General features: G+C 44.2%; 1 protein-coding gene and 1 pseudogene across 7 annotated transcripts in view; both read left to right on the forward strand.

Moving 5' to 3' along the window:
* LOC148006609 (uncharacterized) overlaps window positions 1-26,556 on the forward strand; it is a 2,902,548-nt pseudogene that overhangs the window by 850,791 nt on the left and 2,025,201 nt on the right.
* Window positions 6,496-26,556, forward strand: part of LOC134485553 (uncharacterized) — an 84,699-nt gene continuing 64,638 nt past the window's right edge. For 5 of the 7 annotated variants that reach the window (XR_015673077.1, XR_015673089.1, XR_015673082.1 and 2 more), the window contains exons 1-2: window positions 6,496-6,768; window positions 7,498-7,804. Coding sequence is in view for 1 of the 7 variants with exons in the window: in XM_087638936.1 (XP_087495062.1) it covers window positions 7,792-7,804 (13 nt within the window). In the remaining 6 variants the exon portion in view is untranslated. Of the gene's footprint in view, window positions 6,769-7,497; window positions 7,805-21,795; window positions 22,028-26,556 lie in introns of all 7 variants that reach the window. The other 2 variants (XR_015673068.1, XR_015673061.1) reach the window with 1 other exon arrangement.

Consider the following 26,556-nt stretch of genomic DNA (forward strand, 5'->3'; position numbering starts at 1 on the left):
AGTAACAATCAAGAATGTAGCAAGAATGCAAAGGATCAGGGAGTGGATTATACAGGAGAAAGTGTGGGAGTTAGGAAAGCCATTCTAGAAGTATTTTTTCCTAATTCATGTCAGCAAGGGTTTACTGAACATTCCTGTGTAGCAAGTCTGTGCTGTTAAAAATAAGATAAAGAGATACTATGCATCTCTGACCACGTTCCAATGACTATGCAAAGCCAGCCAGGAATACATTTGTAAAGCTATCTCTTGTCCTGTGATGAGAGAAACAAGCATTCTTAAGTGACTACATAAGGTAGTAAGAGAGCACAGAGACAGAGACAGACAGAGTGGGTCAAAGATATACCATGACATGAAACTACAGTTTACACCCTGGGGCCTTTGAGAATGACAGACCTAACTAGAGTACTGGAGAGTTTAGATGAAAGGCTGAGAAACATATGCCCAAGTATTAGGCATGCAGAAAGAGCAGGTTCTTTGGAACATCTGCAGGTGGGAATGACAAGGAGCAGCATCCACTGAGGTATACCAGGATCCAGCTGTTTTTGCAGATGGGGTACTGGAGAGAAACAGTTCAGTATTCTGATGATGTAAGGCTGGAAAGAACAGGATATATCAGAGGAGATACAGAACAGCATTAGCTTTCCAGGAAGGTGGGGAAGCTCCACCAAAGCATGTCAGACAGAGATATACCATACCAAAATTTGTTTAAATTTTATGGACAGTGAAGAGTTAAGTGTAGAGTATATTAATAAGGCATAGGAATGCCTACACGTAAGAAAATCTTATGACAGCAGCGGTGTGTTTTCTCTCACAGTGAAGGGGTGGTGACAGGAGGGCAGTGACTGATTCAGGTACTCTGCTCTCTGCAGTTTGGCTTTGTCATGCTTTGCTCTCCTAGAGGCCATTCTGCCATAAGAAGATGATTGGTTGAGCACAGGACCTTGCAATTGTGTTTAATGATACAAGAGTGGGATATAAGCCAACAGTTCCTTTATCATCCATCATAAAGGCCCTTCCAGAGACCAACAGCCTTAGTAGATTTCTGCAAGTCAGGTACATACCATCTCCAATGGCCACCTTTGGCTGTAAGAAAAGCTAAGCAAGCAGTAATTCTCCTTGTATAAAAGGTCTTGGCATGGGAAACTGGGAATAAACAACGAATAAGTTAAGCTACCATTTCTTCTACCATAGGGAGCAGGTGAGATACAATGAGGACCTGCAGCAGGCTAATGGTAACAATACATGCCTTTAGAAGAAACATGGAATTTAGAAATTCTTCTAGTTCTTGATGTGGAGTCTCAGGGGAAACTCAGAAAAAGGCTGGATATAGGTTTAAAAGCCAAAGGCTCAGGGCTGGGTCTGAGACTCTAGCTGTGATGAGGGGCCATTAGAAGAGTCCGGACACTCCAGGATGGCATGGAGCAGAAAGAGAATCAGGTCTCAGAAATGACATGCTTTTAGAGCAGAGGCATAAAACAAAGACCTTAAGGAAGAATATAAGGAGATGACCAGAGAGGAGAGCCAGGCAGAGAATTTCTAGAAAGAGATTCCAGAAGGGCAAGAAATACCAAAGAGGTCTAAAGGTAAAAGGCTGGAAATTGCATAGAGAATTTTGTCATATGATTTCATAGCTGGTCTCGATCTGAGCCATCTATTGGTGGAAATGGAACAGTCCATTTCCCTGTATTGTAAAGGAAGGCAGCTGGCTAGTTCAAATTCCTTCTCAGCAGAGACTCTAAAAATGCAGAGGAAGGAAATCAATGCAGTAGGAAGTAGAGAAAAGCATTAATGGCTTGACTGGGGTATAGTTAGGGATTAGGAGAAAGGCCAATAGAAAGGGAATGGTAGAAGACACAGGAGACACTTGTAGGAATGAGTAAAGGCATTCAGACATCACCCTTTATCCATGGGTTTGTATTTTATTGCCTTAGTTATTCATGGCCAACTACCTGCAGCCCCCAAACTTCCAGAAATAAATAATGCACAGGTCTTTTTCAGTAAGTCTTATTAAAGCATCTTGTTCCATTCTGTTTTTGTTAATGCCTCTATGGCTTACTTTTATTATGATTTTTAACTACGTGTAGGTATGTGTGTCTGCATGTCTCTGGTTTCCACATTCCCTAGAGTATGAGACAGTCCTGAGTTGCATGAAGTAGGTGCTCAGTACCAAACTCAGGGGCTCCATGAGAGCAGCAAATTCTTTTAACTGCTGAGCAGTCTCCAGTCCCTTCAGCTGCACCTAATTAACAACTCAATGCTGTCCTAGGGGTGCATAGAAAAAGCCCTAACACACAGTTTCAGACATCCAGGGGATGTGTTCTGCAATGGAAGAGGTAGCAACTGTAATCATGACTGCCAGACCAATTTTAGTTGTCTGTCAGAATGGGGGCCACCATTCCTAGCTTTGCTGCACTTAGAAGCTGAACAGTATGAAGCTTTTGAGTCCAAAGAAAAGAAGAGGAAGGCTGTTGGGAAAGAATCTGAATGCCTCCCCTTACCATCTCTGTATTTAAAACCTACATGCTCAGTAACACAGACGACAAGACTGCAAGACTCACAGTCGTTATACACTGTACATCTTACATCAAATACTATCTTGCGCGTGGTATTTCTTAGGCACAACATAATTTCACGTGAGCCTCAGTCTGAGAAGACGTGCTAATGTGCCCTATTCCATTTTTTCACAGGCCATCACACCAACCTTGGAATATAGTTGGATAGCAAAGTTATGCAAAGAGTCCCTGAGTACTACAAGAGCTGGTCTACACAGAGAGTATGCTCCTCTGACTTTGCATGGGGCATGCTTGTCTGACAGTCCATGGAGCATATACTTCTGGCCCATCCTTGGAGCATGCTCGTCTGACTCACCATGGAGCATGCTCCCCCACCTATGCATGGAATGTGCTCTTGAGAACTTGCATCTATCTGCACACAGAGGAACAGATGTGCTTTCATTTTCCTAAGCAAAATAACAGGACGTATCATCATTATTGAGGTCACAGTATTCATAATAGGAATGTGTGGAGAGTCAAGTGAGATCTATTGGGAAGCATGGTGTCTGGTTCAGTCCCTATCTTGAGGGAGATAAAATAATCTCAGTTTTCAAATGGTGTCAGTCACCGTAAGGACCCAATCCAAGAGGACTAAACACTTCTGTACTCCCTTATAATCTGAGCTTGAAAGGGGCCTCTGCCTCTTCAGCCAGCTGGGCAGCTCACAGAAATTCTATCCTTGCAAACGGAGCTATAGGTACCAGAGAAGCAGGTCTTCCCTCTGATTAGTGGAACAGCTATGACAGAAATTGCCTTTTCCCAAAGACACAAAGTGACATATTAAAGGAGAAGCCTCTCTTTTGGTGCCATGGAGTCATTTAAAAATAAATGTAAAAACTCCAAAGAATGTCTGTTTAAGCACAGCTGTAATTCAGGGACACAAGACCATTCACTTCAGCCATCTCTCTGCCGGATTCACTTCTTGATCCTCAGATTATGTAGGAATCAAATCCAGTACTATCTTTACTTTCAAAGTCAGTTTGCCTGTTTTGCTGGTGACTACATGGTATGTTAGAGCCTTGTACTTATGCTTCAGTTTCCAAACCTAATCGTGATCATGGGCCAGTAATGTCGAGGACTAGGTCATGAAAGCCCTCATAGCTTACCCACCTGGGTAAGCTTGCAGGAATATTGCCAAATGAATGAGAGACTGATGAAAACTGGAGTACAGTAGTGGGTGTGTTGCTAAGCAGCCTGGTAAAGAGGATTACAAATTAGGTCCGATTAGTAGAAAAGGTGGGGTAAACAGTGAGAAAGACCGCTGTTCTGGGCCAGCAAAACTGGGTCCTAGTCCCAGGACGGCTTGCTTGGCTTTACTCACTCAACAAATACTCCTCGAATTTCTAGGCATTTGACAGGCTCAGAATAAGACAACATTTCTTCTCCCAAAACATACTGAAGGTGTCTAATTGGATCACAAGAGAGATATGGGAAGACATTCCACCTTGGTAAGTAAACGTGGGGTATGTGCTGAGCAAGAGGCTTCTAAATCAAGTTGTTGTCCAGGAAAGCATTCTGAAGACTATTGCTTCATGCCTTGAGGGATACAAAGGGTCATTTGTAGACTGGTGGAAAAATTTGCCCGCCACAGGGAACGGGACTAGTGTTGTTCTACATCATGAAATGTAGGAGGTGGCATTTGACAGCTGGTAGCATAGCCAGAGGTGAATATAACCTAAGTTACGTTGGAAAGTAAAAATGCCATTGAGTCAGTACAATTTGCAGTTGAAGGTAGAAGTCTAGAGTCAAGACAAAACTGGGTTTAAAGATAAACTTTGACATACACCAGTCACGTGACAGTAATCACTTAAAAAACAAACAAACAAACAAACAAACCAAAAAAAAAAAAAAAACCAAACACTCTTCAAGTTTAGTTTCCTTAGCACAGTGTTCTCCTGATTTGGTTATCTATTTATGTCCAGCAACTCCTCTCAAATGAAATGCCTTAAGACAACACATATTTAGTAATTCTCAGGGTCATTATGAATTAAGAATGTGTTATGGCTTAAATGAGGCCCTTGCTTCAAGGGTCTATCACATGGCTGCAACCAAAGTCAACCATGGTTGTGGTGCTATCTCAAGACTCCAGAAGCTCATTTACAGGTCTCTTGGCAGAGTTTGATTCTTGCTGGCTGGTGACCAGAGACTCTCTGGAGTTCTTTACTATGTCTTGCCCTCCTAAGGCAGTATATAGCTTCCTCAGAACCAGTGGAGATATGGTGTTGACTGGCAAGACAGAAAGGCCATTGAAGTGAATTCTGATCCCTATGGCCCCATTCTGTTGGTCAGAATTCACAAGCTAGCCTACCCTTCTCAGGTTGGCAGGGGTGGGTTGTTGGAGAGTAGGAGTGCATGGGAGGATGGGCATTTATACAAGAAAGAGAACACTAGGAAATCAAGCTGTGGGGATTCCATCTTTGATTTTGGTTTGCCTCTAATTTGTAGGCTAGACCTCCAGTCAAAGTTAGAGCTATTGTTATGCTGAATGGAGGAATGCTTAGCCAGAGGAGAAATGTTGAGCCAGAGGCAGAATGTACGGTGGGTGGAAGAGTAAATAAGGTTAAATAAATAACTAAGAGTAAATAAGAGTAAATAATTTGGACAAGTCAAATCGCCTCCTGCCTCTGAGACACCATTTTGTCCTCAGCAAAATGTAAATAGTTGGTCACAGGGGGACAAATGAGGCAAAAAAAGTGCAAGCTTCAGTTTGTTTTCTGAGGGAGAAAACATAGCTCTCTCCAGCTTGCAGGGACAAACTGCTCTGGGCCTTTTCTGTTGTGTTGATTAGGAGTCTGTCAGTCTGGTATCTTCAAGGATTTTAGTATTTGGCCCCTTGGAGACAATTTTAAAGAAATATATGAAATAATATATAAATAATTAAGAATTACATGGCTGGGAAAAACACAACGAGAAAGCTGGTTTTGGGAGTCCTTTAAAGTATGTCTAAGGCTTTTTTAAAAACTACCTTTGCTTCTAAGGATCCCGTGACGGGTGGGCCTAGCTGAGAGAAAATTGGCTATACGTGGGAAACTTCACGCTCCTGATAATAAAATGGTAATAAAATCTCATCCGGCTCCCAAGGCTTAGAGCAGAGGGGATGTTTATGGTGGAGGGGGTTCCCCAACACAGGTGCACCTCACAGGTTGTGAGGTTTCCAGCCCTACAGGGCAGCTGGGGTTATGGACTCTGCTAGGGCAGTTCCTTCACTTTGGGAGAAAACACTCAGTTGTCCCGCCCTGGCGCCAGGCAGCTTCACTCCAGGCTTCAATTGAATGGTGTCACACAAAGTGGGATTCACAGTCTGCGCTGGGGTGGTTTGCCCCAGGGAAGGTAAAGAGCTGGGGAGGACATTTCAGAGGGTGGCAGTGTCCTCCCAAAGGTTAGCCAGGGATTGGGGATAGGACTTGGGGGTCAGCCTTTCACAAAGGCATGCTTCTCAGCAGGAAATGCGGGTGGGGCGGAGCAGTCCCCGGATAGAGACAAAGATTCTTTGAATCTTTATCCGATGGCCTGGCCTCTTGCGAGAGGGGTACCTGGGACGCCAGGGCAGGGAGAAAACTCCAGTGTGTAATCTCATTACCCTCCCTCGCTCTGCCAACCTAGAGCGCACAGTCGCTTAGAACCTACAGCTGCCCGCGCACTGAGTGTCCCTCCAGCCCAGGAGATCACCTCCTGCAGCGTCATTACCCATACTGGAGAGTCGTGGGTAGCCCAGGAGTACTTGGGACAGCCCAGACCAGATCCGGCCAACAGTCTCACCTTCCCAGGCTGGCTGCTCTACCAAACTACAGCAGTCTTAGGAAACCTAATGAGAACCAGTTGTAGTAGCCGCTGGCATACATTCTCAGAGTCGCTGATTGGTCAGTGGCTGAGAGCTGTAGCCAATCAGCGCGGTTTTGGGGTCCGCATTGCGGACCAAAGGTCCGAGTGGGCATCTGCAGGCACAGTGGCCTGCAGAGACTCGAGGTGTGGAGGGCAGAGCCAGGGAGGAATGAGCATGTCTTGGGACCCCACAGCCAGGCGCCATCACCGCCTATCGCTGCTCCTGGTGCTCGTGCTGCTGTCACGAGCCGGGGCTCTGCGTCCTGTGGAGCTCTTTCCTTACGGGGACTTGTGGGGAGATCTGCTGCCACAGGAGGGCGACTTTGAAAGCTCCCCGGCTGTGAAGCTAGCAGTACCTCTATGCTTCTACGGTGTCCAGTTCAGCAACCTCTATGTAAGTTCAGCTCCCAGAGGTGCGTGGCTTGGTGTGGGGTTGTAGTTTCTTCCCAGGGTGTGGAGCAACTAACCTCAACGTTTAACTGTCATCGCCGCTGGGGACCGGGCTTAGCGGTGGCGCTGCAGCTTCTTGATCCCTACTGTGGAGGAATAAGGATCATTTCAAGGGAGAGTTGGAACCGTCCCCCTCTACTTCAACTTCCCAGGCAGGAAGATGAAGTTGAGGCTGCTAGTGCGGTTTGTGTTTAGGGGCGGTGGGAGGCTGTGCACGCAGGCATAGCAATCTAATTAAGGACACGGCGCCCAAGGTGTGCAGTGGTGGAGAAAGATGAGCAGGTTCAAGAGTGGCCGCACCTGTGGGTCGCAGTGCACTTGAGCACTGTCGCCAAAGTTGAGTTTGTTACCCTGAATGTGTCTCAACCTGCAAAGAGGAGGGAGTCTTCTTGACCCGAGTAGAACTCAGACCTTAGGTGCATTCGACTGGTGGTTGCCCACCACCACTTTGAGCGACCACGGTTTTGCCCTTTAAAAATATTTATGTGGGGCGGGATTCACGTGCCACCTCATGCAGAGCAGAGAACAACCAGTTTTTTTTTTTGTTTTTGTTTTTGTTTTTTTTTTTTTTTTATCCCACCGTCTGTCGGGTCCTAAAACTCAAGTCATCAGGTTTGACAGCAGAGTGCCCTTACCTGCTGAACTGTTTCACCGCCCTGTGGTCTTATTGTAGGTGGACACCAATGGCATCATCTCCACCCAGGACTTACCCAGGGAGACTTAATATGTCATTGATGATTTACCTACTGACTTCCCAGCCATTGCCCCATTCCTGGCTGACATCCACTCTAGTCACAGCAGTGGCTGGATCCTGTATGGAGGACACCTCCTGGGCTGTGCTGAGTCTGGCTGCTTGCTACCTGTGCACAGGCTTCCCGCTGACCGGGTCCAGCTTCCCCACTACCCACTTCTTCCTGGCCACCTGGGAGCAAGTGGGCGCCTAGGAGGAGGACAAGCTTGGGGCTGCATGGTCTGGAGAGGTAAGCGAGGGGTACCCTGCTGAATAAACAGAAGGGTTGGGCTTGAACAGGAAACTAAGACATTGGCTAAGAGGCATTCCCTTGATTCTGCTCCTCAACACTATGAAAATCGCTTAGTAAAATGAGGGACTAAGGTGCAGATACCAAAGACTCTGAGGGAACTTAAGGCACTTTACAGGTTTTTTTTTTTTTCTTTTTTCTGGAATCACCTATAAGTACACAAATATTTCTAATGATATATTCATCAAAAAGTTAAAAATTTGGGAAATTTATAAAGGAACAACTTTTTTTTTTTTTTGTATGAGTTGGGTGTGGTGTCACTCACCTACAATCCCTGCAGAGTCAGAGAGGCAAACAGATCTCTGTGAGTTCTAGGCGAGCCTGGTCTACAAAGTGAGTTCCAGGACAAAATACAGAGAAACCCTGTCTGGAGAAACCAAAAATAACCCTTAGGTTCGTGTGTACATTTCTAGTTATTTCTTTACTATTGTTGCCGTTGACAACAGTGGGTCCACAGAGCCCATATTATTGTTTCACTTGCTAGTTCTGCTGTTTAGTATGCTCTGGTCAGTGTATTTCTGTAACATTTATTACAACCGTATAAAATCTCACCCTTCCTTGTGGTCATTAATGTTGCTCCCGTGACGTTTTTACTATAATCAATAGTATAAAACGCGTTATAAGGTTTTTATTTTATTCGTGTGTGTGTGTGTGTGTGTGTGTGTGTGTGTGTGTGTGTGTGTGTGTGTGTGTGTTTGTCTTTCTCTGTGTCTGCTTGTTGGTAGGGCCAGAAGAGGGCTTGGGCCCCCTGAAGCTGGGGTTGTTACATACAGGCAGTTGTGAACTGCTTGACTGACAATGGATACAGAGATTTGAGCTAGCATGCTGAAAGGACTACTAGGTGCTAAGCCACCTCTTCAAAGCCAACACTTTTTAAAGTGTCAAAACACTACACAGCCTTAGCTGACATCACAGGAGAGTGAGCAAGCATGCCATGAACTTCTTAGTAAGTTCCTTGTAGCTTTCTCCACATTGCCTTTGTAACAGTTTACATACTTCTGTCTGCAGGAGCCTGCTTTGCAGTCTCCCTGGAGAAAACACCAACTCTGCTCTGGCTTTGGTCTTGGCAACATGTGAAGCGGGTATGGGTGGGTGAGGGTAAATGGCCTCATTCCTCCTGTAGGTAGAGACAGAGTCCTCTTGTGAAATTCCACCTGGGTGTAAAATGCCATAGACCTGGAGCAAATCTGTGTTTGCTTTAACTCCCCTAGTGCCTCTGAGCTACAGAAGTGATGTCTTCCCTAAGAGCTTGCCCGTTGTTCCTGTGTTTGTTCTGTGAACTTAAAGGAAGAGACATGTTTTCCTAAAACCTGCACCAGCAGAGATGGAGAAATTGTTTTAAGTTTCAGTTTCTTACTTGACAGGTTAACATCCAGTTTTGTTTACTGACTAGCCTTGTAATGCCTTGGGTTTGACATCTCTATTACAGTTCAACAGAATACCTTCAACTCAAACACTGCCTCCTTGGCACAGGCCAGCCAGCTAGAGGGCTAGAGAAGACAGTCCCCACTGTTAAGTTTTATTCGCTCAGTCATTCATTCATACATTCTTTTTAAAACGTTTATCTAATATCATGTATAACAAGCTTATAGTGGAAAAAAATAAACTTTTCTAATACAAGCAACTAGGTCGCCAATTCTAATATTTATATTTTCTTACAGTCTTTTTAAAACTTTTTAATTTATGAGTGAGAGTGTGGGTGTGCATGCACATGTGTGCATATGCATGTGTGAACGAGAGGTCAACTTTAAATGTCTTTGCTTGGGAGACATCTTGTCTTTCTACTCAGGGTCTCTCTGGGACCTGGGGCTCCCCAGTTAGGCTAGGCTTGCTGGCCAGTGAGCCCTAGGGATCTGCTTGTTTTTCTCTCCAGGGCAGAGATTACAAGTGTGCTGCCACGACCTGCTTTTGATCTGGGTGCTGCCATTCAAATCAGGACTTCATGCACACACAGCAAGCACTTCATAGGCTGTGCTGCCTTCCCAGCTTCTCCTGTAATGTTAAAAAAAATCTATGTCACAGGGTTAGTGTTAGGAGCTAGGGTTTAGGGTTAGGAGTAAGGGGTTAGGGTTAGGGTTATATATGCAGAGAGTCATATATATCATATATAATCTCTATCTGAACATAGTTGATATTTGTTAATTCAGAAACTACTTTTACACATTTTCCTTATATCGGCACTGAAATAGACATAGACTCTAAGCGGAATTCTCTTACTCTGAATGGCCTCTCTTACATTTAGTAGGAACACTATTGATAATTTTTTGTTGTGGTAATATGGTAGACTCTCCAGCTAGAGCTTCCTCCTAACCCATCTTGATTCAGGGATTCCATTAGGGTAGGTTTCAGTGAGCAAGCAATTTCTCCAGGATAGAAGGCAGAGCATGTATCAGCCTGTGTGCTGGAGTTTAATGTACTAGGGGCATGGCAGGCACAGTGTCTTTCAGAAGAGCAGGGTTCTGGGATCTGATGCAGGAGCACTCAAGGGTAGAGACATTGTCCCCTCTGAGGACTGCAATTGGTTCCTGGAAGTAGGCAGCCTTGAACAATTTGAAGTGGGGAGTCTGACGTTTATGTTGTTCCTTTTGTTTTGCTTTTGATCCCCCCCACCCCCCATGCATCTCAGGTTGGCCTCAAACCTCATAATGGAGGATGATCTTGAATCTCTGATCCTTTTGACCTGACTGACCTGTGCTGAGATAGTGGGTGTGCAGCATCACACCCTACCCATTTGATGGGAACTGAACCGAGAGTGCAGGCTGACCAGGCACTCTACTAGCTGAGCCACAGTCTTTCTGGTGACCTTAGTTAGTAAGGGTCAAAGGGCAAACTACTTAGACAACTGTTAAATAGTCTGTTTGTTCACACCATCAGACTTCTCTTTAAATTTTTAAAATTGTGTTTACGCACATGGGTCATATGCCTACACACGGTTGCATGCAGTGCCCATGGAATACCCTGGACCCGAGTACCTGCAGTTGTGAGCTGTCATGTGAGTGCTGGGAAATGAACATGGGTCCTCTGGAAGAAGAGCCAATGATCTCAACCAGGGAGCCATCCCTCTGCCCCCCTCTCCTTACCTTCTTGCAGGAGTGTTTTATACTGTCTTCTCGACACAGTCCCACAGGATAAGTACAGTAATAACTATTTATATCACAGAAGAGAAAATAATTTCCAAATCTGCCTTAAGTGAGGCAAAGTCACCTTAGAAGACATACTTTTCCCCTTTCTTACACTTTTCATGCAAGATCCATTTTCTGTACACGAATCATATGAGTAGTTACAGTAAAAATCGCTGTGCTTTTTCTGAAGACATCTAATAAATAAGGTTAGTGTTTTAGTGTTCATTGTGGCTTTGGTGCTGGGACAGTTCTTGGAGCCATATTCAGAGGAAGTGTGAACTGGAGTGAAGTTGCTGTGAAGGATGCTTCTGATGATAACCTCACGATGAAATTACTGTTCTGCTGCTCCCAAGGAAAATTCAGCTGAATTAGCTAGCCACTTGCAACAGAAAAACAAACAAACAAACAAACAAACAAACAAAAATTAGAGCAAGAAGCATTTGCACTGAGGCTCCGGGGTCTTGAGGCTGCGGTGGGTCCCAAGTGTTTTAGTGTTTATTTGACATGAAGGTTACAGCCCCAGAGAGATGAGTTTACTACTTAGGATTCTCATTTCAGTAGCAACATTTCATTAGAAACAGTCTTTGACAGTTTCCTTTTGGTGTCCATGCATGCGGTACCTGTGTCTCTGTGTGTGCCTGCGCATGTGTGAGCATGTGCAGGCACACACAGACATTCATGCATGGCTCACAATTGTGTGGAGATGCATGTGTGTGCAGACTAGAGAAGAACTTTGAGGGTCATTCCTTAGGCACTATCCACCTTTCAAAAATTATTTATTTGTTCTGCCTACGTGTGCATGCTTTGACACTGTGGTAGTCAGAACACAAATTCAGAGTCAGCTCTCTGCTAATCCCCCTTGATGGGGTCTAGGAATTGAGCTCTGGTCATCAGGCTTCTGAGGTAAGTGCCTTTAACCTGCTGAGCACTCTATCCAGCTCCCTTTCAAATCATTTCCAGGCACACCTCCCCCTGACCCAGTACTCAGCAGCTAAGCCAGGATTGATTGCTGGGTGAGAGGCTCTCGGAGTTGCCTTCCTTCTTATGGGACTACACATCTGGGACTGACAGACACCATGACTGTTTTTGTTCAGTGTGTATTCATTCTAGGGATCAAACTCAGGTGCTTATGCTTGAATAGCCACTCCTCACACTGAACCATATTCCCAGCTCTTCCTTCAATTTTGCAGTTCTGGGACTTGAACACAAGTCCTCATGAAGGTTAGCTAAGTAAGTCCTTCATGAATGAGCAACACCCATAGGCACAGTAATTCTTTCATTACACCTTCCAGGTACTTGTGAAGTCAGGAACAAGGCAGAAAACACTTGCAGCAGTGGTCTTGGAAGATACAAGCCCTCGGTCTTCATTTTCTAAGCTGTAGATTGACATGGTAGTGCTGACTTTTTAGGGTTGTCATGAGAATTAACCAAGGCCATGTGTTGTTCCTGCCATGTAACTATCTTGTGGTAGAACTCCTTTATGTAAGGACTTGGTTGCTTTATTTCATTTTATTCTCTCTCTGTGTGTGCATGTATGTGTACGTATATGTTTACATGCTACATGTGAATATGTATGTCTATGTATGGTGTGTGTGTATGTAAATAATCTATGTTTATGCTGTATATGAAATTGTGTGTCTGCATGTTCATGATGTGTATGTATGTCTGTATTTGCGCATCATGTGTGTGTTTGTATGTGTTTGTGTGTGATGTGTGTGTCTGTGTATGGTATGTGTGTATGATGTGTGTATGTGCATGATGTGTGTGCTTGTGTGTGTCTGTATGGTGTGTTTATATGCATATGGTGTGTGCATGTTGTGTGTGAGTATGTGGTGTTTGTATGGTATGTGAATACTGCATTGAGGCCACTTGTGTGTGCATGATATTTATGTGGGGTGTGTGTATGGTATGTGTGTAGGACATATATGGTATGTGTTTTTGTATGATTTATGTGTGCACGTAGCAGGGTGCACTTGCAGAGATTGGGAGGAGATCCTCCCATTACCAGTTCTCTCCTTTTACATGGGTTCCTGAAACTGAACTCGGATTTCAAGGCAAGGGATTTATTTACCTTTCGAGACTTCTCTGGACCTCTTTATAAGTACTTTTTAAATGGAGGGTTTTCCAAATTACTGTTTTGGGTTTTTCCCCCTTTGCTTTTCTTATCTTTTTGTAGGGGAATTTGGTGGGGAAAATTCTGTAGCTTTCTTGTTTTTTAACTTTTCCAAACATCCATATTGTTCTTCATATATTGCCATAGGCTGAATGGGCTTCAGGACTTGTTCCATTCGATGAGGTTTTGAGCACAAGATGTGTTTTCAATTACTCCTGTGGAAGGCTCTTCTGAATACTTTGAAGACCCTGGGATTGAACTCTTGCTTTGATAGATTTTATTTTATTTTTGAGGTAGATTTTGGCACATACCAATCTCCTTTGCCTGGAAGATTCTGTGATCTCTACATAGTTTTCTTACATCTGTTATAGTAATATTAATATTAGTCACTGGAAATGATATCAGAGGAATAATATCTTTACAGTGTGAAATATTTCTGCTCTCTTCATTCCCTCCAGGATGTTCACTTTGGGTGTGACAGAGTGTTCTACCTGGCATGCAAGAATGGCATGGTGCAACTGCATTACTAAAATGAACAAATGTACATTTAGTTAATCTGAGATTTCTTAAACTGTCACTTCATAGAGCAAAGAGGTTATGTGTGGGAGCTGTATTGGATTTGGGCCTGGGTGCTTTGTCACTGTGTGGCACAAGAAGTTCACATTCACAGAATGTTGTCAGCCTGAACAAGACCCTTCTGGGTCTCCAACAAGGTTTGACCCCTGCTGAGCCCTGCCCTTGCATGTGGAAGCCTTTTGTCCCCAACTGGGAACAGTCTGGCCAGGTACTTCTCACCTGAGTCAGAATTAGGCTGGCCTTCCTGGTTATTTCCCTAATTTATTCAGACCACATAGTCGGTCCTTTGTTAAGGAAGTCTCAGCCAGGGTTCCCCACTGTGCTTGACAGATACCTGCTAAGTGGTGTTCTTTGGATATATAGTTTGGTCAATAAAGAAACCAGAAGCTCTCTTCCTCTTCTGGCTTGACACGAATAACCTGTGTGTGTGTGCTTCTTTCATCCCACAGGCTTTCGCCTGATTCTCGGTACCATGTCGGTGCTGGCGCCGACAGTTATGGCCGGAAGATCTGAGTAATGATGGGTACCGTTTTTTGTTGTTGTTGCTGTTGTTAGGGTTGTTGTTGTTGTTGTCTTCGTCGTCATTGTTGCTCTGTGTATTTTTGGTGTCAGGGAAAGGCTGTTGTGTTCTCACTGGGGAGGAGGGTGTTATCTAGAACTGAGTTAGATAGTATGTCGAAGGTTTTTGTTGATGAGGAATTTCCTTTGGGTTGGAAGGACCACAGGAATGGAAACTGAGTGTCAGTGGTAGGAGAGCTGGCCCTAGTCTGGGCTGCATCCTGGGAGAGGGATGGCAGCTTGGAAGTTGCTTCAGAAAAGGATGGAAACATTGTATCTGTAGCCAGGAAGCAGAGAAAGATGGGTGTTGTTTCTAAGCTTTCTTTCTTCTTTGTATGCAGTGCAAGCCTGAGCCCAGGGAATGGTGGTGTCTATATTTAGGGTGGGTCTTCCCTCCTTAATTAATCTAATCAAGATACTTTATCAGAGACATGCCTGGTGACTGTTTCCTGGATGGTTATAGATAGCATCAGATTGACAGCTAATAGTATGCATCACAGCTGGTCCCTGGATGCTTTAACATGGAATGGTGTGTGTTGAGTTGGTGCAGAGGTGACAGTTGTTGATCAAGAACTTTGGATTTAGCTGGAGCTTTTAATTTATGGAGCTAGAGTCCACAGGAACAGTATGTGTGTAATTCACCACATGTCAGTGAAGACAGAGAGGATAGAGAATAACTAGATATACGAAAATGGGTTGAAGAAAACTGCTTAAGTGTCCTTGAATACTACATATGAAGGAGGATACACTATGCCATCGTGAAAGCATTAGGCATTCTCTTAACTCTGCAGTACAGGGGTGAATTTGGAATACCCCAAGTACATCAGTGTCCCCATGGGAATGGGGAAAAAGTAACATACAACCAAACATCGGAGGCCAGAATCAGTGGCCTTACACTTTCAGAGAATGTATCCTTAAGGAAGACTGAGGATTGAACTTTGTCCCCCCAGGAAGGAATCACCTCATTTCTTATTTTGTTATCATTTTGGTAAGGCTGAATAGTCAAATCCCTTGTTGTAAAGATGTCATTCTGCTGGTTGATGTTTTACCCTTGTTGGATGGTATGTTTGAGAAGCCTTCTGGTTTTCTGTCTGAACAGGAAACTGGAGACCTTGCAGCTGGGCAACACTGACCTGATCCTCTTTGTACTGCTCCCCAACCTGTGGAGAGCTCCTCTCCTAGCTGGCACTCTCTCTTTCTCTTTGGGGAGGTTGGGAGGTCATGACTCCTGTACAGGTTTTGGCAGTGCAACTGAGGGCTTACCTTCAGAACCAGTGTGGAGGACTCTTGGGAAACTTGTCTCTGGGAATGTGAGGCCCTTTCCCTTTGGAAAAGAGTCAGACAGAGGGGATCTCTAAGGAGAGGCTCTTCAGGGCCTATGAAGTTGCCTCTTAGTGATTCTGTGTGGAATTCTGTAGCCCTGACAAGGGGTTCATGTGTGGCAGATTTCAAGCAGCTCAACTCTTCCGGAATGTACTTTGGGATCATAAACTATATTAAAAGGAAGTTTTTGTTGTTTTCTCCCCTGTTATTTGCCTCTTTTAGTGGGGATGAGGAAATTAAAAACTCGCCATCTGAAGTGAGTGCTTCGCCAAAAGGTGACACAGAAAAGACATAGAGCAAATAAGGCACTACATGTGCAGATCTCCAGGTTAAAAGTCAGGATCTCCCATCACAGCCTCCTCAATTCTCCCCAGACCTCCTCCCCACTGCCTTCTGATCTCCACATGCAGACATCCCTTTTTTTTTTTTTTTAATTAACTTGAGTATTTCTTATATACATTTCGAGTGTTATTCCCTTTCCCGGTTTCCCCCTCCCCCCTCCCCTTCCTTATGGGTGTTCCCCTCCCAACCCTCCCCCCATTGCCGCCCTCCCCCCATAGACTAGTTCACTGAGGGTTCAGTCTTAGCAGGACCCAGGGCTTCCCCTTCCACTGGTGCTCTTACTAGGATATTCATTGCTACCTATGGGGTCAGAGTCCAGGGTCAGTCCATGTATAGTCTTTAGGTAGTGGCTTAGTCCCTGGAAGCTCTGGTTGCTTGACATTGTTGTACTTTTGGGGTCTCGAGCCCCTTCAAGCTCTTCCAGTTCTTTCTCTGATTCCTTCAATAGGGGACCTATTCTCAATTCAGTGGTTTGCTGCTGGCATTCGCCTCTGTATTTGCTGTATTCTGGCTGTGTCTCTCAGGAGCGATCTACATCCGGCTCCTGTCGGTCTGCACTTCTTTGCTTCATCCATCTTGTCTAATTGGGTGGCTGTATATGTATGGGCCACATGTGGGGCAGGCTCTAAATGGGTGTTCCTTAAGTCTCTGTTTTAATCTTTGCCTCTCCCTTCCCTGCCGAGGGTATTCTTTTTCCTCATTTAAAGAAGGAGTGAAGCATTCACATTTTGATCATCCGTCTTGAGTTTCGTTTGTTCTAGGGATCTAGGGTAATTCAAGCATTTGGGCTAATAGCCACTTATCAATGAGTGCATACCATGTATGTCTTTCTGTGATTGGGTTAGCTCACTCAGGATGATATTTTCCAGTTCCAACCATTTGCCTACGAATTTCATAAACTCGTTGTTTTTGATAGCTGAGTAATATTCCATTGTGTAGATGTACCACATTTTCTGTATCCATTCCTCTGTTGAAGGGCATCTGGGTTCTTTCCATTTTCTGGCTATTATAAATAAGGCTGCGATGAACATAGTGGAGCACGTGTCTCTTTTATATGTTGAGGCATCTTTTGGGTATATGCCCAAGAGAGGTATAGCTGGATCCTCAGGCAGTTCAATGTCCAATTTTCTGAGGAACCTCCAGACTGATTTCCAGAATGGTTTTACCAGTCTGCAATCCCACCAACAATGGAGGAGTGTTCCTCTTTCTCCACATCCTCGCCAGCATCTGCTGTCACCTGAGTTTTTGATCTTAGCCATTCTCACTGGTGTGAGGTGAAATCTCAGGGTTGTTTTGATTTGCATTTCCCTTATGACTAAAGATGTTGAACATTTCTTTAGGTGTTTCTCAGCCATTCGGCATTCCTCAGCTGTGAATTATTTGTTTAGCTCTGAACCCCATTTTTTAATAGGGTTATTTGTTTCCCTGCGGTCTAACTTCTTGAGTTCTTTGTATATTTTGGATATAAGGCCTCTATCTGTTGTAGGATTGGTAAAGATCTTTTCCCAATCTGTTGGTTGCCGTTTTGTCCTAACCACAGTGTCCTTTGCCTTACAGAAGCTTTGCAGTTTTATGAGATCCCATTTGTCGATTCTTGATCTTAGAGCATAAGCCATTGGTGTTTTGTTCAGGAAATTTTTTCCAGTGCCCATGTGTTCCAGATGTTTCCCTAGTTTTTCTTCTATTAGTTTGAGTGTGTCTGGTTTGATGTGGAGGTCCTTGATCCACTTGGACTTAAGCTTTGTACAGGGTGATAAGCATGGATCGATCTGCATTCTTCTACATGTTGCCCTCCAGTTGAACCAGCACCATTTGCTGAAAATGCTATCTTTTTTCCATTGGATGGTTTTGGCTCCTTTGTCAAAAATCAAGTGACCATAGGTGTGTGGGTTCATTTCTGGGTCTTCAATTCTATTCCATTGGTCTATCTGTCTGTCCCTGTACCAATACCATGCAGTTTTTATCACTATTGCTCTGTAATACTGCTTGAGTTCAGGGATAGTGATTCCCCCTGAAGTCCTTTTATGGTTGAGGATAGCTTTAGCTATCCTGACATCCCTTATCATATAGAATTTCTCTATATTTAGAGCCTTGGTTCTCCCTTATCTTGTGAAGTTGATTGTCGCCACCATACCAGGAGCTTCCACAGTTGGTTATTTAAGGATGAGATTATTAGTTCGGCTTTTTATCTCCTACTTGAACTTTGTTGTGACTGAAATAAAGCTTTGGCAGCCTCTGGCCCTACCCTGACTGATGATGGATGACGCATGTTCTTCATGTTCCTGAGTTGGAAACTTAGAGGTTTTGACCTTTCTGGGGAGGGTCAAGCCCCGCAGATGACATACTTGAGGACTACAGCTGCAACAAATGTAGAATGTGGGGACTGAATTCATGAACTTTTTTTTTTGAAAAACAAGGAAGGTAAGCAGACTCTTCCATTTAGATAATACAGAGGAGCTACAGAGTTTTTTTTTTTCTTGAAACCATATTAATATCTGCATTTCTTTGTCTTATTACCCAAACCTCAAAGCTGTACTTTAGCATTACGTGTCAGAAAGGTAAAAGTAACATTTGAGATGTTCTAGAACAAGGCAGAAAAAAACACAAGGCCACATTTGTTCCTTGTATTCAGTTTTGAGGTTCTTGCTGTGTCAGTTTTTCTTGTTTAGCAAAATGAAGAGGTAATGATACTAATAAGTGATTTCTTTTTCTTCTTGTCAACAACCTTCTTTATAAAGCTAGTATTCGTAAGAGAAATGTCTCCCCAGCTCCCTATTAAATTGTAAAGCATATTTGATCTAGTGAGAGAAGCCAACTACAGAGTCTAAGACAGTGGAGCATCCCTTAACTAATTCTTTGGTGGAAGATGGTGGTAATGGCAGAAAAGGTCCCTTTGAAACTCAGTAAATGAAATATCAGGGAGTAATTGCACAGTCACCCTGGTGTTAATTCAGACTCCAACTCTCATCTAGGTCTGCTTTGGCTCCCACAGTGTTTCTCTTCATTCATTGGCTGCCACTGTGATGCTACCCTACCCAACTCTGATGTCTTGGACACTCTCCTTTTTCTGTGGCCTCTGCCACCATGTCTGTCCCCAGTCACTCTCCTAAAATTCCAGTCCAGGCTGTTTCTCTCTCCTATAATTCAGGCTCTTGGGGCCTAGTTTTTTGGCTCTGTCCTGACTGCAGCATCAAACATAATGTGGTTTAGTGGGTAGCCAACCCCGATGAATTAATATTCAGATGGGTTAGTGAGTGGAGGCCAAAGCCAAACCAGACAACCAACAGGAGCCAAATACATACTGGAAAACCAACATAGTGGGTGCTGAAGGATGGAAGGGGTTCCGCAGGGAATCACAGGAGGCAGTGCTTGCTGGTAAGGATTTTCTTGGGGCAGGGAAATATGGACACAGCATCAAAGCACTTAGTAGGAGTGGGGACCCTTAAACACTGTGTAGAGGGCTTAGTGGAGCTGAGCCTGGGAAGGGAGATTGGGTCAGAGCAGGTGTCCTGGAATGGCTTGTTTGGTAGAGTTCAGATGACTGTCTATTGCAGGGGATGAGCTGTTGGGTCTGGCTGGCTTCCACCATTAATCATTGCCTGACCTTAAGCAAGCCCTTGGGTCTCTTTCTTCATCTGCAATGTGACAAGATAACTCGGGTTGTAAAGAGATTGAAAAGGAAAGGGAGTTTGGCTGTGAAATCAGTAAGGATGCCTTTTGATCAGCTGCTTCCTTACTGAGTGTTGCCTGCAGTAGGCAATGGGTGGATTCATAGATGGATGGATGCATGTCTTGCTGGATGCACGGATGTTGGATTCATGGATGGATGGATGGATGCATTGCTGACTGGCTGGATGCATGCTGCATGGATGCATAGATGGATGGATAGATGCATGCTGGATGGATGCATAGATGGATGGATGGATGCATGCATAGATGGATGGATGCATAGATGGATGGATGGATGCATGGCTTGCTGAATGCATGCTGGATGGATGCAAAGATGGATGGATGTATGGATGTTGGATGCATGGATGGATAGATGGATACATGGCTTGCTGGATGCATGGGTGGGTGTATGCATGGATGCTAATATGATATATGGATGTGAAAGCCGTTCAGACACAAAATAAAAACTGAGGGTATAGGAATGAGCAAGTCAATTTTGGTCCTTGTCCAGAACTCTCAAAGAGTTTGGACTGGAGAAGTTTACAACCTTACCACTTTTAAATACACTGTTATAATGTTATTTGTTGAGAATTTCATACATTGATACAGTATATTTCAGTATATCCACTTGAATAATCCCTTGAATACAGAGAAGCCTACTCATGAGTGAGGGGCCACTCACTAGGGACCATACCCCTAAAGAAAACCCTCCCCTAGCAGTTCTCAAGTGACAGAATCTTCTCAGCTGCAGGCAGGGGCTTCAGTGCCCTACCACATCCGTGCGGGAATGTTGACTGGTTTGCTCTTCTGCTGGACACCAACTGCACTGAGTTTGTAAGTTCAACGACCATATCATGAGAACATGTCATTGTTTTGATCCAACTCCTTCCGACCTTTGGCTCTTAAACTCTTTCCAACTCTTTGGCTCTTTTCTTTCCAATATTCCCTGAGCCTTGAGGTAACTTGATACGGTGGGAGCTTCTGTGGCTGAGCTCTCCACAGAGAGTTCATTCTCAATACTCGGACTAGTTACGAATGTGTATTAACTACCATCCACTGTATAAAGATGCTCCCCCAATGACCACCGAGAGCTGTGTTAATCTTTGAGCTTGTAACTGGTATAGTTTGATACTATATATCCATTTAAGAAAATAGTAGTTATGGTTCACTCCCACGGCTTATGAGCCTCTCTGCCATGGTTTCCTGACCAGATTTACAATGCCAGGCAAAAGTTTCCTCTTGTAGTGCAGACCTTGAATCCACCCAGAAAATGATTGGTGATCCTCAATGCATTCCTGCCATTTATGGAGCACCCATGAGTACATCTTGCCAGGGCTTTTGTTATGTAGCCCTGAGTAGTCACAGTGGAGTGAGAATAGTCTGCATAGCAACTTCTAGCATCATAAAGCTAGCAGGGGTGGAAGCTTCCTGCTAAGTACTGTGCAGGCAGGTCTGTGTGATGTCTTCAAGTTCTTTGACCTACTTGTGTGGTGTCATCAGCTATAGGATCTTACCATCACATTCTGATGGGTAGCCCTGAGCAATGAGAATTGACAACTCTGGTATCATCTCTGTGACATCCTCGACCAACAAGTTGAGAGCAAGGTGTCCTACATCTAGCTCTGGACTTTTTGAGAACTTGTAGCCAATGGAAGGAGAATTATCCACCTTGTAACATTCATTGTAAGTTGGCAAGTAGCTTTTCATATGGCTTTTGTATTTTAATGTTCATGGACGTTTTACCTACTTGTATGTCTGTGTGAGGCAGTCAGAAGTCCTGCAACTGAAGTTACAAGCAGGGGTGAGTTACCATGGGCGAGTAGGTGCTGGGAATTGAACCCAGGACCTCTGGAAGAGCAGCTTGTGCCCTTAACTGTCCGTCTCTCTGGCCCTTCATATGGCTTTTTCAAATATCCTTGGTGTTAGTTAGTGCTTCTTCATCCTCTTCCCTGCAATCCTAAAGATTTTAAACCAGTGTTTCATTTATGCATTATGTAACTATTGATCTACATTGGTAGAAAAGATTAAAAAAAACACATGGTTTACAAAATTATATTTGTAATTTGAAGACGGAATTCTAAAGGCGATTATGTTCAAAACGAACATGGGGAAATCCTAAAAAGGATCTGGTCTCCGCCCCCTTGTTGGAACACCTTACCTGTGTTCTGATTTTCTTCTTTTGTTTATTTCTTTGTTTATGGGTGTCTGCAATTCCTTTTTGTCCACAGCTGAACACTTTCCAGGCCGTTCTGGCATCCGATGAATGTGATTCCTATGCCCTCTTTCTCTATCCTCCCAATGGTCTTCAGTTTTTGGAACTCACCCCAAAGAATCCTACAGTGTCCAGCCGCAGCTTCCTGCTAAGGTGGGATTCTGCCAAGGGGAAGCAGATGATGTGAAGAGAAAAGCCCTGTATTTCAGCCTGACTAACAGTGAGCAGTCGGTGAAGAATCTCTACCAGTGAGTAATGTGGAGTGTGTGACTGTGCTATGCACTGGAAGGACATTTAGGAGGGACACTATCTCTAGTGGCCAGAAACCATTTGATAATAACCTCTGGTGGCTTCTAAGAAAGGCGCTGGTTGAAAACCAAGAGCTAAGCTGGACCTCTGGAGCTTTAGGCTGTCCAATATTTAAAAGATTCTTTCTTTTTCCTGCACTATCTGTCAGGCATAGAAACCAGAACCAGCAGTGATTATATGTTTTTGCAGAACTACTGGGGCTTGCTGTGAAAAACATTGTTCTTGGGGCTACATAAAAATATCCAGTCATAACTAACTGCCTCAGTGGGCGCTTTTCAGGTTAATGATTTCTGGAGAGGAGGCATCATGATTCAGTCTTTCAAACAGGTATTGTTAAGGATTAAATTATGAGTAGTATAATGGGGCGGAGGTAGATGAGGCTTTTATTCGTCTCAGGTTTCTTTTGGCACCATCACCAGAAATCATGCTGACTGGTTTACCCACAGCGTTGCCAGAGACAAATCCATTTCTTAGTCTCCCCAGTGGGTTATTCTGCTAGTGCTGCAATAGGTTATTCCGCAGGTGTCTGTCCAGTTGGCGCTCCTAAGAGACTATTGACTTCAGGTGGGCTCTTTTGTCTTTGTATTTTGCAATACTAGCTTAGCCCACAGTAGTTATGTTGTGGCTTCCCATAGTTGCTTCTCAGTCAAACTAGATCATGGGCAGATAGAGTGAAAGAGGAAAAATTTGCCGATCACTTTATCTGCAGAGCATTGTGATAAAACCCTTGCAGATATTATCTTAATTAAAACTTTCTCAACTTATAGGTGGTAAGTATAACTATCTTCCCAGTTTTACCAATAGTCTTACCGAAATTATGAAAGGTGCTTATGTCAGAAGTAAATGGCCGAGCCATAGTCAATACATCTCTGAAGTATGGATACAGGGGTGATCTCTTATGCAGAGTAGATAGGGTGTTTCTTACTTGGATTTCACGTTACCTGGTTGTTTGTATTTTGGTTCATTTTATCAGTCACTCCGGTTACACTCACTCTGCCCCTCTCCTGCAATTTTGATATTTCTGGAAAGCATCAAAGGAGGCAATGAAGAACCAGAGTGAATGGATGATAGTGTCTTGTGTGTGGTGTGTGTGTGTGTGTGTGTGTGTGTGTGTGTGTGCAAGCGCGCTTGCACGTGCGTGCATGTGCATGCATGTGTGTGTGAGCAGGTGTATGAAGGCCTTTATGGCTCTAGTAGGGAAACACAACTTTCTCCTCACATGCTTTTTGCACACATACACACACAGGCACAGACACACGGGCACACACATGCACACGCACGGCTTCTTATGGCTATGCAGGTACCAATTCTCATTCTAATACTCTGTGAATCTTGGTCCTTCCCAGATGCTGTTGGTGTCCAGGTGCTCTGCCTTTAAAAATCATAGTATTTCAAGCACTCAGCCCTATTTCCAAGGGCTCTACATACAAGTGTGCCCTCCTGTTCTGTGATCCGTACTGAGTCTTGGTTTCCATCTCACCTGCTCTGTAGTGTAGACTCTAGAACAGACTTAGCAGTTGGCCTCTATCCTTTCTCCTCTAACCTCTTACCTTCTAGCTTAAAGACTCTTTCTGCCCAGGTTGTACCTAGAGCCTCTTGGAAGGAGGGCTGAGTGCTTGAAATACTACAATTTTTAAGACACAGGCGTGCGCCAGCAAGGAGCAGCGTGAGACATGACCAGAGTGATTGACAGATTTGGTGTGCCTCACCCTTAATAAAATGAGACAAACTACAGACAATGGAATAACATAAAATGCAAGTCAGAATTATCCTACGACTACTCTGAGTGACAACTCTGCTACCTCCCCTTTCAGCGTGGGCTTTGCCTCCCATTCAGTGTTTCCATACTTAACACTGTCTCTTAGGCTTCTTTTCCTGTCAGTATCATTGTCTTAAGGGTTGAAACATTGCATCACACATGCCCAGAGGACAACATTTGTAAACTAAAGTAGCTCAGGATCATGGTCCTAGCTCCCTCTGGATGCTTTGCTGTGCCCCTCCAAGGAGAAGAACATTTTCCTAGTCCTGGAATCTCTTCCTCCAACAGAGGTCATACATTATTCATGTTTGCAGGCCTCTTCTGAAACGTATGCATATTCAGGTAGGGAAGAGAGTAGTTCCTGGGAAGGGATTAGTCACAGGCAGGCCAGCATGTCTGTTCTGTTTTGTGATACAGTTTTTCTTTCTAGGAGACAAATTCAATCTGTGAGCATTCATAAACGACCTCAGTGTGGAGGGTAAATTAACTGTTTAGATTCCCACCAGGCGATGTGGCAAATGCCAGGATATTGATTTATGTCTCATTAGAAGGCATTTATTTTGCTCCACTCTTGCATGTTTTGTATTTTCTTACTCTTTGAAGCTTTGAAGCTGTCCACTTCCAAACTCAAGAGGTTTCCCAGCTGCAATACCCTGCTGTGGGATGGGCTGGGGCTCCAGGGTCTCTTCTTACTGATTGGTTTCAGTTTTTAAAATTACATTACTGTGTGGGAGTTGGGGATTGGAGGCAGCTGGTGGGGAGGTGTCTGGGTCAGAATCCAGTTTGTCAGAGTTTGTGCTCTCCCCCACCACGTGGATTCTGGTTATAGCTCTAAGCTCTTGTAGGTAAGTGGCTTTCCCTGCTAAGTCATTTTTTCAGCCTGGAGTTTTGTCTTCTGTGGTGTGTTTTATTTGCAACCCTAATTTCTATATGCACCAACTGAGGGCAAGAGTTGAAGCTCTGCTGGTAGAACATTGCCTTGAGGACACAAAGACCAGAGTTTTGACCTTGGTGCCACACAAACAGGGTTTAGTATCACACCTGGTATCCCAGTGTTTGGGAGGTGCAGGCAGGAGGAATAGAAGCTCAAGGTTATCATCAGCTACATGAGAGTGTGTCTCAAAAAATGAAAAGAAACCTTAGCAACTGAATATAACAAATCACAGAAGGGACGAACACTGACCTGATTGGGGAGGAGAGGGTTTATTTGGTTTACTGTCCTGGGTCACACAGTGCATTAGGGGAGCCAAGGCAGGAACTAAAGCAAGACAGGAACCTAGAAAGAGGCAGGAACTGGAGCAGAAGCCATGGAGGAACATTATTATTGGCTTGGTTCCTCTGTCTTACTCAGCCTGATTTCTTACACAACCAGAGATGGTACCCTAGGGTGGTATCACCCATAGTGAACTGCTCTTCCTCCCACCAATCATTAACCAAGAAGACGCCCCTCCCCCAGACTTGCCTTCAGGCCTGTGTGATTGAGGCAATCTCTTCTCAGGTCTGCATCAGGGTAGCAGAATCCAGCCTGTACAGCAGAGTATCATGAATACACTTGGGTACAGGTAGTGGCTAGTGGACAGTGCACAAAATGAAAGAGAGATAGAGAACTGAAGAAAACCTCAACTCTCTTCATTATTGCAGTAGAAACCTAGACTAGAATGATGAATACTTGCCCCAGTGAACAAAGATCTCGTTATATGATTCAGTGAATGTTAATAACTTTTTTTAGCCATTCCCTCTTATTCTTGATTGTTGACTTTTGAGGAAATTACATAGTCTGGAATAATTTGAGCTTTGGTATTTCGTGCAAACACAGGATTGATATCATTGGCTAGGTCCCGTTTTCCAGAGTCATTTTTTTTCTCCAGCTTTATTAAATTGGGTATTTTTTATTTACATTTCAATTGTTATTCCCTTTCCTGGTTTCTAGGCCAACATCCCCCTAACACCTTTCCCCTCCCACTCTATATGTGTGTTCCCCTCCCCATCCTCCCCCCATTACCGCCCTCCCCACAACAATCACGATCACTGGAGGTTCAGTCTTGGCAGGATGAAGGGCTTCCCCTTCCACTGGTGCCCTTACTAGGCTATTCATTGTTACCTATGCGGTTGGAGCCCAGGGCCAGTCTTTGAGTAGTGACTTAGTCACCTGAAGCTCTGGTTGGTTGGTATTGTTGTTCATATGGGGTTTCAAGCCCCTCCAAGCTCTTTCAGTCCTTTCTCTGATTCCTTCAATGGAGGTCCCATTCTCGGTTCAGTGGTTTGCTGCTGGCCTTCACCTATGCATTTGCCATATTCTGGCTGTGTCTCTCAGGAGAGATCTACATCTAGTTCCTGTCAGCCTGCACTTCTTTGTTTCATCCATCTTATCTAGTTCGGTGGGTGTATATATATGGGCCACATGTGGGGCAGGCTCTGAATGGACGTTCCTTCATTCTTCCAGAGACTTCCTAACCCGAGCTTTCTCTTAGGGTTAGGAGTCATGTTACACATGGCTGTCCTCTTCACAGCAAGTGTACCATTGACACTGAGATAGTAGGTGACTGAGCTGGCAAGAGTAGTGCCACATCCCAGCAGAAGATCTTAAGTTTCAGGATAGCTGGGACTATCTGGTGAGACTCCTCTAAGAAAAGAGATTCTTGGGAACTAACAGGGTTTCATGGTCTACTCTACAGGGAAAATGAAGATCTGTTCCCAAATACTGAGCCT

This window comes from Rattus norvegicus, chromosome 2 (genome assembly GCF_021556685.1).
Source record: "Rattus norvegicus strain SHRSP/BbbUtx chromosome 2, alternate assembly SHRSP_T2T, whole genome shotgun sequence".
Classification (NCBI taxonomy): Eukaryota; Metazoa; Chordata; class Mammalia; order Rodentia; family Muridae; genus Rattus; species Rattus norvegicus.